The following is a 15,392-nucleotide window of genomic DNA, read 5'->3' as shown; positions in this document are numbered from 1 at the left end:
TGCAAGAAGCATTATGACTTGACAATCATTCAAAGGAACTAACATGAAACCACACTATTTATTTTACTTATTATTTATTATTAGTCTGCGATATGTTGCCATTGTTGAGCAGGTAGTATATTCAGTGATAAATGTTTGAGATTGCTCTAAAAAAAACGTGTAAGAACTTTTCGTTTTGGAATTTTGTAAAACGAAACTTATGAGCACTTTTTGGAATCAATCTAAAATATTGCCTGTGAGACCATATGTTTTGTCTGGCTTTCAATTCTTTATTCTGTTTCAGCACAAATGTGCATTTGTGTTTGAATGGAAGGACTTAATTATAACTCTGAACACAATCTCAAACGGCATCTTGAAATCAGTGTTGTTGCGCGATGTGGAGGAAGTTTGACAGAGCCTATCCAGGAAAGATGAACCCGAAGGAGAACAAAACAGGACACTCGGAATAATTTGAAGGGTGCGGGACGCAGGGGCTCTACTGACGCTATATACTGAATAACCAACTACAACATTTTAAGCCCCTCCAAAATGTGTCACAATGTTTTACTTACCGAATTTGGCATAAAGAAAAGTCGAACCAAAAAAAAAAGGATTAACAAAAGTAAAGTCCGCAAAGGCAGCAGGTTTCTTGAATATGGATGCATAATATAATTCTCATATGGTTGGACCTTGACAAGCAAGCATGCCGGTCTACTCTTCAAGCGACATTTTGAACTGCTCTATCGAACTTCTCTTCCGCTGTTGACGCGGCTTTAACGAGTAAGTGGTCTGGGTGTGACAACTTCAACTGGCTGCAAAATATCATGGAAGCATCACAATTCCATTGCAATTCTGTTCCGTAAAATAAGTAGCTCTACGAAGTACAAATCAAATAGCATATAATAAGTACAAATCGTACTTCAAATAGCGGGAGGATGGCTTCCCATTGTGAAGACTGCAGACAACAAGATTGGCAAGAGTTTCTGGGTCCTTCGCATCCTATGTAAACCATCAGACAATGTCATATGGACAAAAGAATGTTGATTCTTCCTTACAGTATCTAGCACACAATACAAACTCTCAAATCAAAAGTCAGACAAGATATGAGACATAATTTATATGCATCCAGCGGATCAATTTTTTGAAGGGATTCAAATGCCAATTCACTGCATACTTTTGGACTCATAGCCATAGACTTCATGTTTTTAAAGAAAGCACCAAACATATCAATGATACAACACACAAAAAAATCTTTCCACAAACATCGCACTAGATAACGGTGTGGGGGATTCAATGAAAGCAAAAGGCTAGAATTGTATACAATGTTTAGGGCCTCAAGCAGAAGTCTGTCAGCGTCAGTAAATTCACCCTTGTGCATGCAGCACAGTGCCTTCCCATTAAGAATCAAGCTAGTCACTTGATATTTTTCTGCGAAGTCCTGGAAAATCAGATATGCTTCCTGTATCTTTGAACCACCCTTGTACAAAGAAAAATAGGTAGGTCAATAGAACTTTAATTTTCTGATTAAACAGAATGACTGCACCAAAAAAAAAAACCCATACCACAGCCAAGTTTAGCCATGCATTTGCAAGTTGAGTTAGGGTATGATCCTCATCTACTTGTTGCATGATTTTCAGTTGTTTCTCAGCATAATCTGATCTATACATTTTGAGAAAAATTTGGATATTTAAAGCATACCTGCGAAATGGATAAAGGTGTCAGACTTAAGTGTTTAAATAAAATACGTAAACATATATTATGCAAGAAAAGTTGCATGTAATGCAGTTATTTACAGCATGGAACTTGTCATAATCACCTTATGCTTTGCCACAATGCACAGCACAGACATATGTAGCAAAAATTGGCAGGCATCGATTCATAAGCACACATATTATACATTTAACAAGCATGCTAACTGTTAAGGTGAACAAAAGACAGGTGCAAAACAATACTAACAGTATGATGACAATAAGATCGGGGACACATCAATATAGCCCAGATCACCAAAATGTTTCCAGAAATCACAGCCATGAAAAGATTTAACATATCAAATTATAAATGTATGATGAAATGTGAACACAAAATAGGACAAGGCACCGACATGTTACGAGAAATTGAGAGTATTAACAACACTTGATATATAAATATTGAATGGATAGAAAGTATATAGCAAAGCCATCATCAAATCCAGAAGCAACTCACAACTCCATGGTTCCCTCGGTTCCCCCAACATTTGTGTGCTTCAAGGCTTCATTATAATCCTGCTCATGCATGAATATAATTCCAGCGACAAGCCTCAGCATAGGGTTGTTTCCAATGGCTGGATCTCCTAACCACTCACGAAGACTAGAAATTGCCATTTCCTACACATCACAAATTAGCTCATTGATTAATCAAGACCAACATCTTGCACCGATCATTACAATCTGCTTCATCTTGTTTGACATCTCATTAGCATTCTTTCAAATCTCAAGTGTTTTCTAGTTTTCGAATGATCAACTTTCTCACGAATTTTGCTTGCCTTAATTTCATTGTCTTCATACCACGCATTAATTCTCACACTAAGGATGGAGGCTTATAATTCACACGAGCGACGAGACAAATAGAATTCTGTGAACACTAAAGAAATTGCTTCCTGGACAAAAATCCGCTAAGCTAATTGCGCATGAATTGTTATATAGAATTACTAACCGAACAAGATTAGTAGATTACCTAAAACAAAAACCAGTACAACCAAGGTCTACATCCAGCATTCCGACTCAAGATTCAAAGTCACAAAAATCAGATCAGTTACATTGATTTGGTTTTCTAAGAAATCACCTTGTTGTCCGGGCTCGAGAGGTATAAAGCCAGCAATTTCACGGCCTGAAGTGGCGTCGCTGCTGACGAATCAATCTCATTTATCACAAGCTACATCACCAAACAAAACCGACAAAAACAAATCAATCGAGAAACTGTAATACACAACAATACCAAATTTAATCAAAAAAACGAATCTAGATCGGATTCCGAAAATAATTTGATTGTACCTGGTAACTTCCGAGGGCAATGTAAGAACGGTAAACAAGGCAGTCTCTCTCAACGACGTCCCCTGGAGAGAGATTGGGGATTTCGCTGTTGTTGATCGCCGCCTGGTATGCTCCCAAGTAAAAGTTGCTCCTCAACCCAAACAGCGGGTCGGGTCCTCCGGCAGCCGCAGCCATTTCCGATCTTCTAAGCTTTCCGTTCTTTTACTGTCAATAGATCGAAGAGTTCAGATCTCCTTTGGGAGGAAATTGTAGAGCTGAAGAATGATGCAACTAACAAGTGCCCCCAACGTTATTATGTCAAATCGCACTTTGAGTAACTCGGCCCATACCTTCTTGAACTGGGCCATCTGGCTTCTTGGGCCCATTTGTTTTTTTCCTTAGGACATCAACACAAGTATTCCGATTTCCAGCCCATCCCAAAAAAGTCCCTCACACGTTGGCTAATCATCTCTGTTTCTTGTAGTGAAGAAACTATCGAGTGTTCGTCTTTTCATATGTTTTAACTTTTATTATAAAACACTGTTATGTTCATCATATTACTAATATACGTATAATTCATTTCATCTCATTTCACGTTCTTCTCATCATATTATTTATTCATATATTAATTATTTATTTTACAACAATCAAATCATTAATTATTTATCTCAATTCAATCAAATCATTGAACTCAAATTACTATATCACCCCTTATAAATAATATAATTTTTATTTTATTTATTGTTAAAACTACAAAATAGTCATTTAACATTTTTATATAAAATTTAATCAATCAAATCAAATAAACCATAATCTATCAATCAAATCCAATATTATTTTAACTATAATTTCTTATTTATTTTTTATTACATTATATTACTTATCTATATATTACTTATATCATAAGTCAAAGCAAACAGTGTCTAGAGTATAACTTATAAGCTAATAAGGATTTTTCTAAATTTCACTGGAATTATTTAAGGCACAATTTCGTACTTTCGTTTGTGAAATATAAAATTTTTAATGATCTATATCATAATATCATTCGTATGGATGGCATAATAATTTATAATTCTAATATTCATAAAACTCGTGTCAAACGATGAAATAAATTCATGTAATCAACGAATATATATCTTTTCTCGTTCATTTCATCAAATGAAGCCTAAGATTAATTTTTGGGACCAGTTGTCTTATAAATACTAGCAAAATATACACATGCTACGTGTGTGTGGTCAATATGACATAAATCAAATTGATTGTAGTTTCTTTCAACATAGGAAAGTGAGTGCAATTATTAATAATGTGGTAGAATGCAGTTATCAAAATGTAAATATATAAAATTTTAAATAACTACCAAAGGTTAAATGGTAGTGATACCCCATGAATGTGCCCATCACATGTTTAGGCCCAACTGGAGTCCACGGCGAAGAAACAAGGCTCGGGTCCAGTTCTAAGTGTTAAGATTGGCCCATGGCGGTAGGTGGTTGAGGCAAGGCATATTGGGCTTGGAGTGAGAGTGGGAGTTGGAGTTGGAGTTGAGGATGAGCCTAAGAGTGGAGGAGTGGAAGGAGGTGAGAAGGTGATGAGGTGAGGTGTTGATGAGCCTAAGAGTTGAGGAGTAGAGCTGAGGATGAGCCTAAGCATGGAGGAGTAGAGATGAGGTGAGAAGGTGATGAGGTGAGATGTTAATGAGCCTAAGAGTGAAGTTGGAGCTGAGGATGAGCCTAAGAGTGGAGGAGTAGAGCTGATGATGAGCCTAAGCGTGAAGGAGTAGATATGAGGTGAGAAAGTGATGAGGTGAGATGTGGATGAGCCTGTGATGATGTGAGGTGTGGATGAGCCTAGGAGTTTATGATGACGATGGCGGAGGAGAGTAGCTAGGATAGAGCATACCCGAGGTGGGTGAGCTCTTAGCCTAAGATTCGTCTCAAGGTCAAGACCTCTTAGCTTCAGCCTCGCCTCAAGGGCGAGTCCCGGATGAACAAGCGTGTGAGTCTCACTCACATGGTCCCCTACGGAATGTGCGTGGTCCCCTACCTTCTACTCTATAAATACCGGGTTTGCTCACTTCATTTGCAACTCCATTACTTTAATTTTTGAGGGGCGCCCAAGCTCTCATCTTCACTCATATATTTCCAACTCTGACTTGAGCGTCGGAGAGGCTACGCCGGGATACTCTCCCGGCCCCCTCTAACACTCTTTGCTTGGTTTCAGGTTCGCCTACGGACTTGGAGCTTTGGGCTTAGGTTGGACTCGGGTCATCAAATTTTAGTGAATATTACTTGGCGCCGTCTGTGGGAAGTTTGAGTTGAGACGTAGAGATGGTTGGAAGGAGAGGGAGTAGAAGAGCTCACACCACCTCATCTCGCCTAGGGCCGATGATGGAGGAGCCTCCCCCTAGGAATACGGTGGGAAGTATGACCTTGGAAGAGCTGGGCCAATTTATTACCAAGTTTGTGGGAGAGGCCTTGAAGAAAAATCAGGAAGTCTCGCAAGGCCAAGGTCGTGAGCAAGAGCGAGAGCAGGAGCAAGAACAAGAACAAGAGCAAGTGCAAGTGCCAGAAAAGGATGAAATGGGTCAGCGGAGTCAGGTAGGGGGAACCCTACCCCCTTCGGGCATGGATGATCAAGAGAAGGAGGAAATGTGGAAGGAGATAAGGATGTTGAGACAACAACTTGGAGGCAAGGGTTCAACTCTTAAGAAATAAAGTCCTTTTTCCCTTGCGATTTTGGAGGAAGAACTTTCAGCTAGTTTCAAGAAGCCAAGTGTGGGAGAATATGATGGAAGTACGGACCCGGAGGAACATATGGGAAGATTCGAGAACGCCGCCTTATTGCATCAATACTCCGATGGTATAAAATGTCGAGTATTCTTGAGCACGTTAGTGAAGTCCACCCAGCAATGGTTCAATATGTTGAAACCTGGTTCCATAAGGTCTTTCGATGATTTCAGTGTGGTTTTTATGCATCAGTTTTCTAGTAGCAAGAAGTATCAAAAGACCTACTTGAGTTTGTTTGTGATGAAGCAACAAGACCAAGAAACTTTGAGGGAGTTTATCCAACGCTTTAATGGTGCGGCTTTGGAAGTGTCGACTGCCACTCCTGATATACTGATAAGTGCTTTTACCCAAGGGTTGAAAGAAGGTGAATTCTACAAGTCTCTGGTTAAGAAGCCTCCATCAAGCTACGACGATCTTTTGGCACGAGCGGAGAAGTACGTGAATCTAGAAGACGCTCAAAGACATAGGAGGACCGAGCAAAGGCAAGGAGGTAGTAATGTGGAAGGGGCAGATAAGGGAGGTAGGAAGCGAGGGATGGGAGAAAGAGAAGATGATCGAGCACGAGGCAAAGGGCAATTCTCACCCTATGCTCCCTTGGCTCAAAATTGGGACAAGGTGATGGAGGTGGAGGAGAAAAGAAGAAATCAAGGAAGTTCGCAAAGGATTGATGAAGGTCCTAAGTTACCTCCACCTATGAGGAGATCAAGAACTCCGTCAAGAGGTAATCAAGAGTTTCATTCGCCCCCGAGGCGAGGGCGAGGCCCTCCTTGGATAAATCAAGGAATGGAGGAGCCGAGAATGGATATAGAGGGTCAGGGTCCTCCTCAAGGATTTGACCAAAGAAGGAGGATGATAGATGATGCTAACAATCCTACGAGAAGTATGATTCATATGATTTCAGGAGGTGCCACCGATGGTGATTCTGGGCGAGCACGTAAAGCACATGGTAGAAGGATAGAACTTTGAGATATCTAAAGAACTGAATTTACCACAAGATCCCGTTATTAGTTTTGGACCCGAGGACCTACGAGGTGTTGTGGCTCCACATAATGATGCCTTGGTGGTAACAGTTACAATTGCGAATTATGATGTAGCAAGGACATTTGTTGACAGTGGGAGTTCAGTGAACATATTGTTCAAATGGACGTTTGACCAAATGAAGATAGAAAGATATGAATTAAAGTCGATCTCTACACCTTTGTATGGATTCACAGGTCATGCTATTCTACCAATGGGACTAATTGATCTCCCAGTGTCCATGGAAAGCGATCCTAAGAGGGTAACGAAGACGGTGAGCTTCACGGTGGTAGATGCTCCCTTATCGTACAATGGAATTTTGGGTCGGCCGGCTATGAAGGACTTTAAAGCCATCGCTTCTACATATCATCAGAAGCTCAAGTTTTCAGTAGGGAGAGAAGTTGGGGTCTTGCATGGGGATCAAATGGTGGCACACAGATGTTATGATGAGGTGGTGAGAGAGGGAGGTAAAAGGGCGTGGATGGAGGTTAACATAATAAAAAGTGGAAGGAATATGTTGTCGATGGTTGAGGAATAAATTCAGGTACTAGAAGATGAGGAAAGTCATGATGAAGTAGAATTGGGGTCCTGGGAGGAGAAACTTAGTTCTTGAGCTTACTACTAGGAGACGCACATGGCGGGGGCTTGGAAGAGGTCTTGGAACCCTTGTCGCCTTAGAAAATGTTATCTTTAAACTAATTGTTGATGTATTTCATTTTTAACTATTACTCGTGTAATCGTTTGAATTTCAATGAAATCAACTTCTCTTTTTAAAAGTAATAAGTGTTATTTTGATCGAGGGTGAAGAATGGTTTTGTTGGGTCCTTAGGTGTATTTCGCCTATAATGAATTTTTCCTACTGTGGCTTAGGCCAAGTAGAGGAGTTAGTGGGTGAATGGTGAATATTTTCCTACTATGGCTAAGGCCAAGTAGAGGAGTTAGAGGGTGAAAAGTTGAAGTTCATATTTTCCTACTGTGGCTTAGGCTAAGTAGAGGAGTTAATGGGTGAAAGGTGGAGACTTGAATTTTTCCTACTGTGGCTTAGGCCAAGTAGAAGAGTTAGTGGGTGAAAGGTGGAGACTTGAATTTTTCCTACCATGGCTAAGGCCAAGTAGAGGAGTTAGTGGGTGAATGGTGAAAATGCATATTTTCCTACTATGGCTAAGGCCAAGTAGAGGAGTTAGAGGGTGGAAAATTGAAGTTCATATTTTCCTACTGTGGCTTAGGCCTAATAGAGGAGTTAGAGGGTGAAAGGTGGAGACTTGAATTTTTTCTACTATGGCTAAGGCCAAGTAGAGGAATTAGTGGGTGAATGGTGAAAATTCATATTTTTCTACAATGGCTAAGGCCAAGTAGAGGAGTTAGAGGGTGGAAAGTTGAAGTTCATATTTTTCTATTGTGGCTTATGCTAAGTAGAGGAGTTAGTGGGTGAAAGGTGGAGACTTGAATTTTTTCTACTATGGCTAAGGCCAAGTAGAGGAGTTAGAGGGTGAAAGGTGGAGACTTGAATTTTTCCTACTATGGCTAAGGCCAAGTAGAGGAGTTAGTGGGTGAATGGTGAAAATTCATATTTTTCTACTATGGCTAAGGCCAAGTAGAGGAGTTAGAGGGTGATAGATGAAGAGTTTCATTTTTTCTACTAATATTATAACCTAGTAGAGGAGCTTAAAAGGAGGAAGGTACAATGCATATTTTTTCTATTAAGGTTATAACTTATTAGAGGAGTGCGAGATGGCAGAGGGCCTAGTAGATGTGTAAAGATGAAGTTTTTGATGTTTTTACTGAAGAAAATCCTTGTAAAGGAGTTGACTTAGTTGTGAAAGATGAAAATCTTAATTTTTCAACTAAAGATCGGCGTAGTAGAGAAATTAGTGGGAAGTAGAGGCAAATTTCAATCTTCATACTAAAATCATGATTTGAAGAGTTAGTAGTTGGTAAATTCAAGAAAGCAAAAACTAGAGCATTTACAATTGAGGGAAATAATCGAGCAAGTTGAACTTCACAATTTATCGATCACTCGATGGAGTGCTATGCAAAGGAGGCAAGGATGGAGGTGCGACGAGAGGAGGTGAGGGGGCAAGGATGGAGGTATGGGGCGAGGGTGAGGGTGGAGGTGACGGGGCGAGGGCTGCGAGGGGAGGGGCGAGGGCTAGATGGCGAGGGGGAGATAGGCTGGGCGAGGAGGAGGCTCGGCGAGGGAAGTGAAGGTTGGGCGAGGCTGGGCGAGGGCTAGATGGCGAGGGGGAGATAGGCTGGGCGAGACGGGGCGAGGGCTGCGAGGGGAGGGGCGAGGGCTAGATGGAGAGGAGGAGATAGGTTGGGCGAGGAGGATGCTGGGCGAGGGCTAGATGACGAGGGGGAGATAGGCTGGGCAAGGACGAGGCTGGAAGAGGCTGGGCGAGGGAAACGAGGAGGATGCAGGACGAGGCTGTGGCAAGGGGGCGAGGGAAGTAAGGAGGATGGGTTGGGATCCATTCATTCAAAATTTAAAAGTCAAGGGTGAGAGATGGGCCTAGGGTCCTCAACCCAAACAACTAATCCAGCAAAAGTCATCATGTCGCACCGCGAAGATTTTCGGGTTGGTTGAAAAGAAATTCGGATCACCGGGCTCAAAAAGTTCAACTTATTGAGGATTCAAGAAGTGAGGAGGGTGAAGAGCTTGAAGTGTGAAAGTTGAGGTTCATGCTTATCCTACTAAGACTAAGTTTAAGAGCTTGATGCGATAAAGATGACATTTCATTTTTGCTAGTAAGGGTAGAATCTGCGAGGGGAGCTCGAGTTGAGGGTGTGGATGAAAATTTCGAATTTCCTACTAAGGCTAATCCTAGTAGAGGAGTAAAGATGTGAAAATGAAAATTTTAAATTTCCTACTAAGACTATGTCTAGTGGAGGAGTTAGTGGTTATAGGTAAAAAATTACAATTTTCTACTGATGTAATGCCTAGTAGAGGAGTTAGTAGTGATTGATGAATGAGATAGAAGATAAACAAACATTTGAGTATTTTTGAGTAAAGCCAATGGTCAAACAGTTGGTGAGGCAGCTAGAGTAGCTACTTGTGATCGAAATGATGCAGATAGGGGTAAGAGGGCGAGGATGGTAAGGGTTGACGAAGATTGGGTGTAGTAGCCCGTAACCAAAATCAGCGATTAAGAAATTAATCATAATTACTTGGGGAGGGTTCGGAGGCTCTGAAGGTGAGTTCGGAAGCTCCGATGAGCGATCGGAGGCACCGATGATATTACGTCATCCATGACGTGTGGTTGGATCGGAAGCTCCGATCACCCCGATCCAAAGTCAACAAGTATTATTTTGACACGTGGCAGATCAGGATCTTCGGAAGCTCCGATGGAAGGATCGGACGGTCCGATCGATGTTCGGACGTTCCGATCGAGGATCGGAGGCTCCGATCGTTGTCTATAAATAGAAGGCCGAGAATTCACTTTCAATTGCCAATTCCGGATTTCCTCTCTACTCTAGTCGTATTCGAGTTGTTCTAGCCTTCCTAGGCTTGACCCGGGAGTCGTCAAGGCGTTCGATAGTCGTAGCGGAGTTGTGCCCAAGTTCTGGAGGCATCGACATCAAAGGGCTAACGACGGACGAAGGTATAGCTTTTGATTCCTATAAATATTTAGGAGTATGCAATAGCTTAGTTAAGACTTTTAGAGCACTATAATAATAGTAGTATCATTTGGCAGTGTAGAGCAGACTATAGACGTGGACCTAGAGTTGGTAGAGCTTGCACTGATTTGAGGTACGAAAGTAATGTTCGAGATATCCTGACTGAGTATGCATGTATTATGTGACTGCATGGTTTATATGTCATTGATTTATGCTGCATTCATTTGCATACTGAGCTATCTCCTTTGAGATGTCTGTTAGTAGGGTTTTTCCCTATCCTATTAGTGGTTGGACTTTCATCGATTTGGGTCCGGCATATCCACTGGTATTATGGTATGGGAGCCACCTTCTGAAGCGACGGCACAACATGCTACATACCAGGGCCCGGTCTATCTCTGTTATCTGATCCTTGACCTCGAGTTTATAGGGAGTTCACTTTGCATGCATGTATACTCATACTTTTATACTGAGCGTTTTATGCTCACGTCTCGTACTCTGTATTTTTGGACACCCTATTCCATGGGGCAGGTTTGCGTTTGGATGAGGCGGGTGGATCCAAGAGAGGCTAGGCGGTGGTTGGTCAGCTGGAGCTTCGCCTAGGTTTTTATTTCTGTTGTTATGATACAGTTGTTCGATCTGCTTGTATAATATTTGGGTATTTACAGATTCCTTTACTTGGGATTGTATAATGTTTATGGTTTCCGCAGTTTTATTCTGATATTCATTTAATTAAGTTAATTGCATGCCTAAGTTCTGTTTAGTAGGTGATTCAGGTAAGGGTCACTACATTGGGAGCAATGTTGTAAGCTATGTCGTAAGAGGTGGGCGAGGGTGAAGGCGATGAGGTTGAGGCTGGCCAAAGATTAAGGAATGAAAAGATTTCTAATGAAGGATGATGAAATATACAGCTCGGTCTCTATTTAAAAATATTAAAATCAAGATCTTGTCTATGAAACTCAAACAATCGAGTTTTGAACCTGCGATTCAACTCGACTTGAGAGGGGGAGACTGGTGATACCCCATGAATGGGCCCATCACATGTTTAGGCCCAACTGGAGTCCACGGCCAAGAAACAAGGCTCAGGTCTAGGTCTAAGTGTTAAGATTGGCCCATGGCGGTAGGTGGTTGAGGCAAGACATGTTGGGCTTGGAGTGAGAGTGGGAGTTGGAGTTAGAGTTGAGGATGAGCCTAAGAGTGGAGGAGTGGAAGGAGGTGAGAAGGTGATGAGGTGAGGTGTTGATGAGCCTAAGAGTGGAGGAGTAGAGCTGAGGATGAGCCTAAGCGTGGAGGAGTAGAGATGAGGTGAGAAGGTGATGAGGTGAGATGTTGATGAGCCTAAGAGTGGAGTTGGGGCTGAGGATGAGCCTAAGAGTGGAGGAGTAGAGCTGAGGATGAGCCTAAGCGTGGAGGAGTAGAGATGAGGTGAGAAAGTGATGAGGTGAGATGTGGATGAGCCTGTGATGATGTGAGGTGTGGATGAGCCTAGTAGTTTATGATGACGATGGCGGAGGAGAGTAGCTAGGGTAGAGCATACCCGAGGTGGGTGAGCTCTTAGCCTAAGATTCGTCTCAATGTCAATACCTCTTAGCTTCAGCCTCGCCTCAAGGGCGAGTCCCAGATGAACAAGCGTGTGAGTCTCACTCACGTGGTCTCCTACGGAATGTGCGTGGTCCCCTACCTTCTACTCTATAAATACCGGGTTTGCTCACTTCATTTGCAACTCATTACTTTCATTTTTTAGGGGCGCCCAAGCTCTCATCTTCACTCATATTTTCGACTCTGACTTGAGCATCGGAGGGGCTACGCCGGGACACTCTCCCGGCCCCCTCTAACACTCTTTGCTTGGTTTCAGGTTCGCCTACGGACTTGGAGCTTTGGGCTTAGGTTGGACTCGGGTCATCAAATTTTAATGAGTATCAGGTAGATATACTTTGATGTCATCAAAACATACCAAAATGGTTTTTAAAAGTGGCTCAAATTTTATAAAATAGTAAAGATAAAATAGTAAAGATTATATATGTCAAATAAAGCAATTGTTCGGTAGAAAATGTTAAGCGTTAATTTATACTAGCGGTCAAGCATACACATTGCGTGTGTAACATAATAAATTATGCATGTCGATTGTTCTTCTGACTATGAAGAATTGAGTTTCTAATCATTTACCAAAATGCATGTACAAAAATGAACGAGCAGTTTTGAAGGATTGTGCTAGAACGTGTGTTAGTGTATTGGAGTTGGAAGGGTCTTCAACTTTATACAATAACCCATATAAATTTTTTTTATTGTTGATATGAAGGATTTATTTGGCAAATCACATAAAAAATATTAAATATGATTACTATTACATCCTCTTGATTTATTAAATAGTAAGATATTTTTGTTTTTTATTATAATTAATTAAAAAAATTGTTTCGCCCCCGCCTCTAACAAGAAAAAAAAATGTTTACTTGTTTGCTATTTATAGTTGCGGAATAATTTTTTTTTTTTCACATTTTAATGTTCAACAAGATCCATATAAATACTTAGAATATATTGGCATATTCTCGATGTAAAAATGATTTATGAGATTTTACTAGGGGTGGTTTTTTGGTATACTTTACTACAAATATTGGTATGAAAAAAAATTCATACCGATAGTAAAATTCCAAAACTTTGGTACGAAAAAAATCCATATTGATACCGTATAGATACCGAAAAAACATTCGGTATACCGAAAAAATGTCTGTATATCGAAAAAATTTTGGTACGATATGCTAAAATTCCGGTATTTTGGTATGATATGTCAGCTCTAAATTTTACTATATGTTCACGATTTTAAACCTTTTTTATGGGGGTAGGAAATTTTTCTTTTGTTTTACTTGTAAGAAGTTAGAACATAAGCCCCTCCTCTTTGCAGAAGTAGAGATTATGCTAACTCATCTATAAGATGGTGGACATACTAATATAGAATGCTTATATTTTATTTGGTATCTAGATTCCAAATTTAGAAAAGATTTTGTGTTTGAGATGAAATTATAATAATAAAAAAATAGGAGAAAAAACATTTTGTTTATCTATCTTTACTTGTTTTATCTTTTAGTCTTCTAATTAGTCAAAGTTCTGTATTGGTCCTCTAAGTTTTATAATTTGGCTATATTGGTTTGATTTTTTATCGAAATATCTAATTTATGTCAGAAATTGTTGATTAGCAATAAAATTTGATGATGTGACTTTTCAATTTGAAAGACAATACTTATTTTTATAAATTTCGGTATGTTAATAGAATAAGTATGTGTTTATAATTTTTTTAAAAAAAACTAACAAAATCAAAGTCAAAAACCGTGGACTTCAATTCGAATTCTTTAATTATCTCAACTTTTGAAATAATTCTTGTTTCTCTATTTGAGAAAATGGTTTCCTCCCCAACCAATAAAAATAAAAAAAGAATTAATGTTTAACTCGATTTATTTATTTTTGAATTTGGTTTTGAATCAGGAATGAGAAGGTAAAAAAATGTGATCATGAGCTTTATAGCTCATGTTTTTTCTCATGAAATATGAAAAATTAATTTTTAAACTCAATTACAAACCTCTAATAGTTGAATCTTCATTGTGTTTTTTTTTTTTTGTGACATTTGATTTTTGTTCATGTGTAAATTGTGTCTTTTCTCTAGAGTTTTTGAGGGATCGCTAAATCTGGGCTGAGGTTGTTGATTAGGATTGAAAGATACAAGAAACATGTTTATCACATCTATTTTTTGTATTTGCTTATTATTATTATTATTTTTTTATAGTTCGGTTTACTAGGGTGAAATTAGGGATGTAAACGAGCCGAACTTTTGAATGTTCAAGCTCGGTTCATTTATAAACGAGCCGAGCCCGAGCTTATTTAACGAATATATTCATGGCTCACGAGCTTATCCGAGATTTTATCGAGCCTAAACGAGTTTAATATATTTAAATTATAAATTTAAATATTCATTAAATTAATTAAAAATTAAATTATATATTTGAAAAAATATAATAATATTATTAAAATTTGTAATTTTATTCTAATAAATTAATTTTTATATATTTTTCAATATTTTTCATAAGTAAAGAGTAAATTTATAAATTAAATATCAATACTATTATTTTTTCATCTAAGAGATGACTTACGATCTTGTTAACGAGCCTGTTAACGAGCATGTTCACGAGCTAACGAGCCGAATATTGTAAAGCTCGAGCTTGGTTCGTTTGTCTTAACAAGCCTCATTAAACGAGCTCGAACGAGCTTTTAACGAGCCGAGACCCAAATTGTTCGCTAACTGTTCGTCTCATTTACATCCCTAGGTGAAATTTAGGTGGCATTCTAAATAATATGGTATCATTTCAAATTGAAAAATTCCAAAAATTTTTTGACATTCCGATAAAAATCGGACCAAAATAACCAATTTAAAAGTTAGAGGATCAGATAAAAATAAAAAACCAAAATGACTTTTCTCTTTAAAAAATATATTCCAAACTCGGAAAATGAAAAAAGGGGAAAAAAGGTGAAAGAATGTTTTAGAAAGCAAAAAAAAAAAAAAAAAAAAGCCACAGTACCTAACAAATCCAAGTGGTTAATTTAATTGCTTTAATTAATTATTATACGTGGATGATAAACAATAACAAAGATAATATGTTTTGCGTCTACCAAGATGTGTGCATGTTGATGTAGTAGGTGAAAGTGAAGTTGTGAACACTTTGACTAATGATAATGTGTTTCATTCACTGCTAACAATATATCGAGTATGTTTGTCACACATGATTTGTTTAGTGATATTTACTTGACTAACGTAGTTTGTGAGCTAGTGTGTTAGTGTTGGGTTAAACATGCATAAATGAGATTAATACTAGGGTGGGTGACCTCGTGTGAAACTCTAGTGCATCAAGCTATTTACATTGCATTGCTTGATCTGATTGGCTAGGTGGGCCGTAAAATAGAGACAACATGTCTTAATTGTCTCATGTCTTAATGGGTAATATTG

General features: G+C 39.2%; 2 protein-coding genes across 2 annotated transcripts; one reads left to right on the top strand and one right to left on the bottom strand.

Annotated features, from left to right (window-relative positions):
• Positions 1 to 329: 329 nt before the first annotated feature.
• On the bottom strand, positions 330 to 3,260 carry LOC140891017 (coatomer subunit epsilon-1-like). Its single transcript, XM_073299225.1, has 7 exons — positions 3,009 to 3,260; positions 2,800 to 2,889; positions 2,182 to 2,342; positions 1,542 to 1,677; positions 1,301 to 1,456; positions 899 to 978; positions 330 to 791 (listed from the first exon to the last, which is right to left on the bottom strand). Exons 1-7 carry the CDS (start codon positions 3,180 to 3,182, stop codon positions 698 to 700), a joined length of 891 nt encoding a protein of 296 aa, XP_073155326.1. The 5' UTR covers positions 3,183 to 3,260; the 3' UTR covers positions 330 to 697.
• Positions 3,261 to 5,797: 2,537 nt separating this feature from the next.
• On the top strand, positions 5,798 to 7,325 carry LOC140890342 (uncharacterized). The gene is made up of 2 exons (XM_073298097.1): positions 5,798 to 6,716; positions 6,841 to 7,325. Exons 1-2 carry the CDS (start codon positions 5,798 to 5,800, stop codon positions 7,323 to 7,325), a joined length of 1,404 nt encoding a protein of 467 aa, XP_073154198.1.
• The last annotated feature ends 8,067 nt before the right edge of the window (positions 7,326 to 15,392 follow it).

Source organism: Henckelia pumila, chromosome 3 (genome assembly GCF_033568475.1).
Source record: "Henckelia pumila isolate YLH828 chromosome 3, ASM3356847v2, whole genome shotgun sequence".
NCBI lineage: Eukaryota > Viridiplantae > Streptophyta > Magnoliopsida > Lamiales > Gesneriaceae > Henckelia > Henckelia pumila.
Note: the sequence above shows the minus strand (reverse complement) of the source record. Positions and strands in the feature narration are given on the sequence as shown.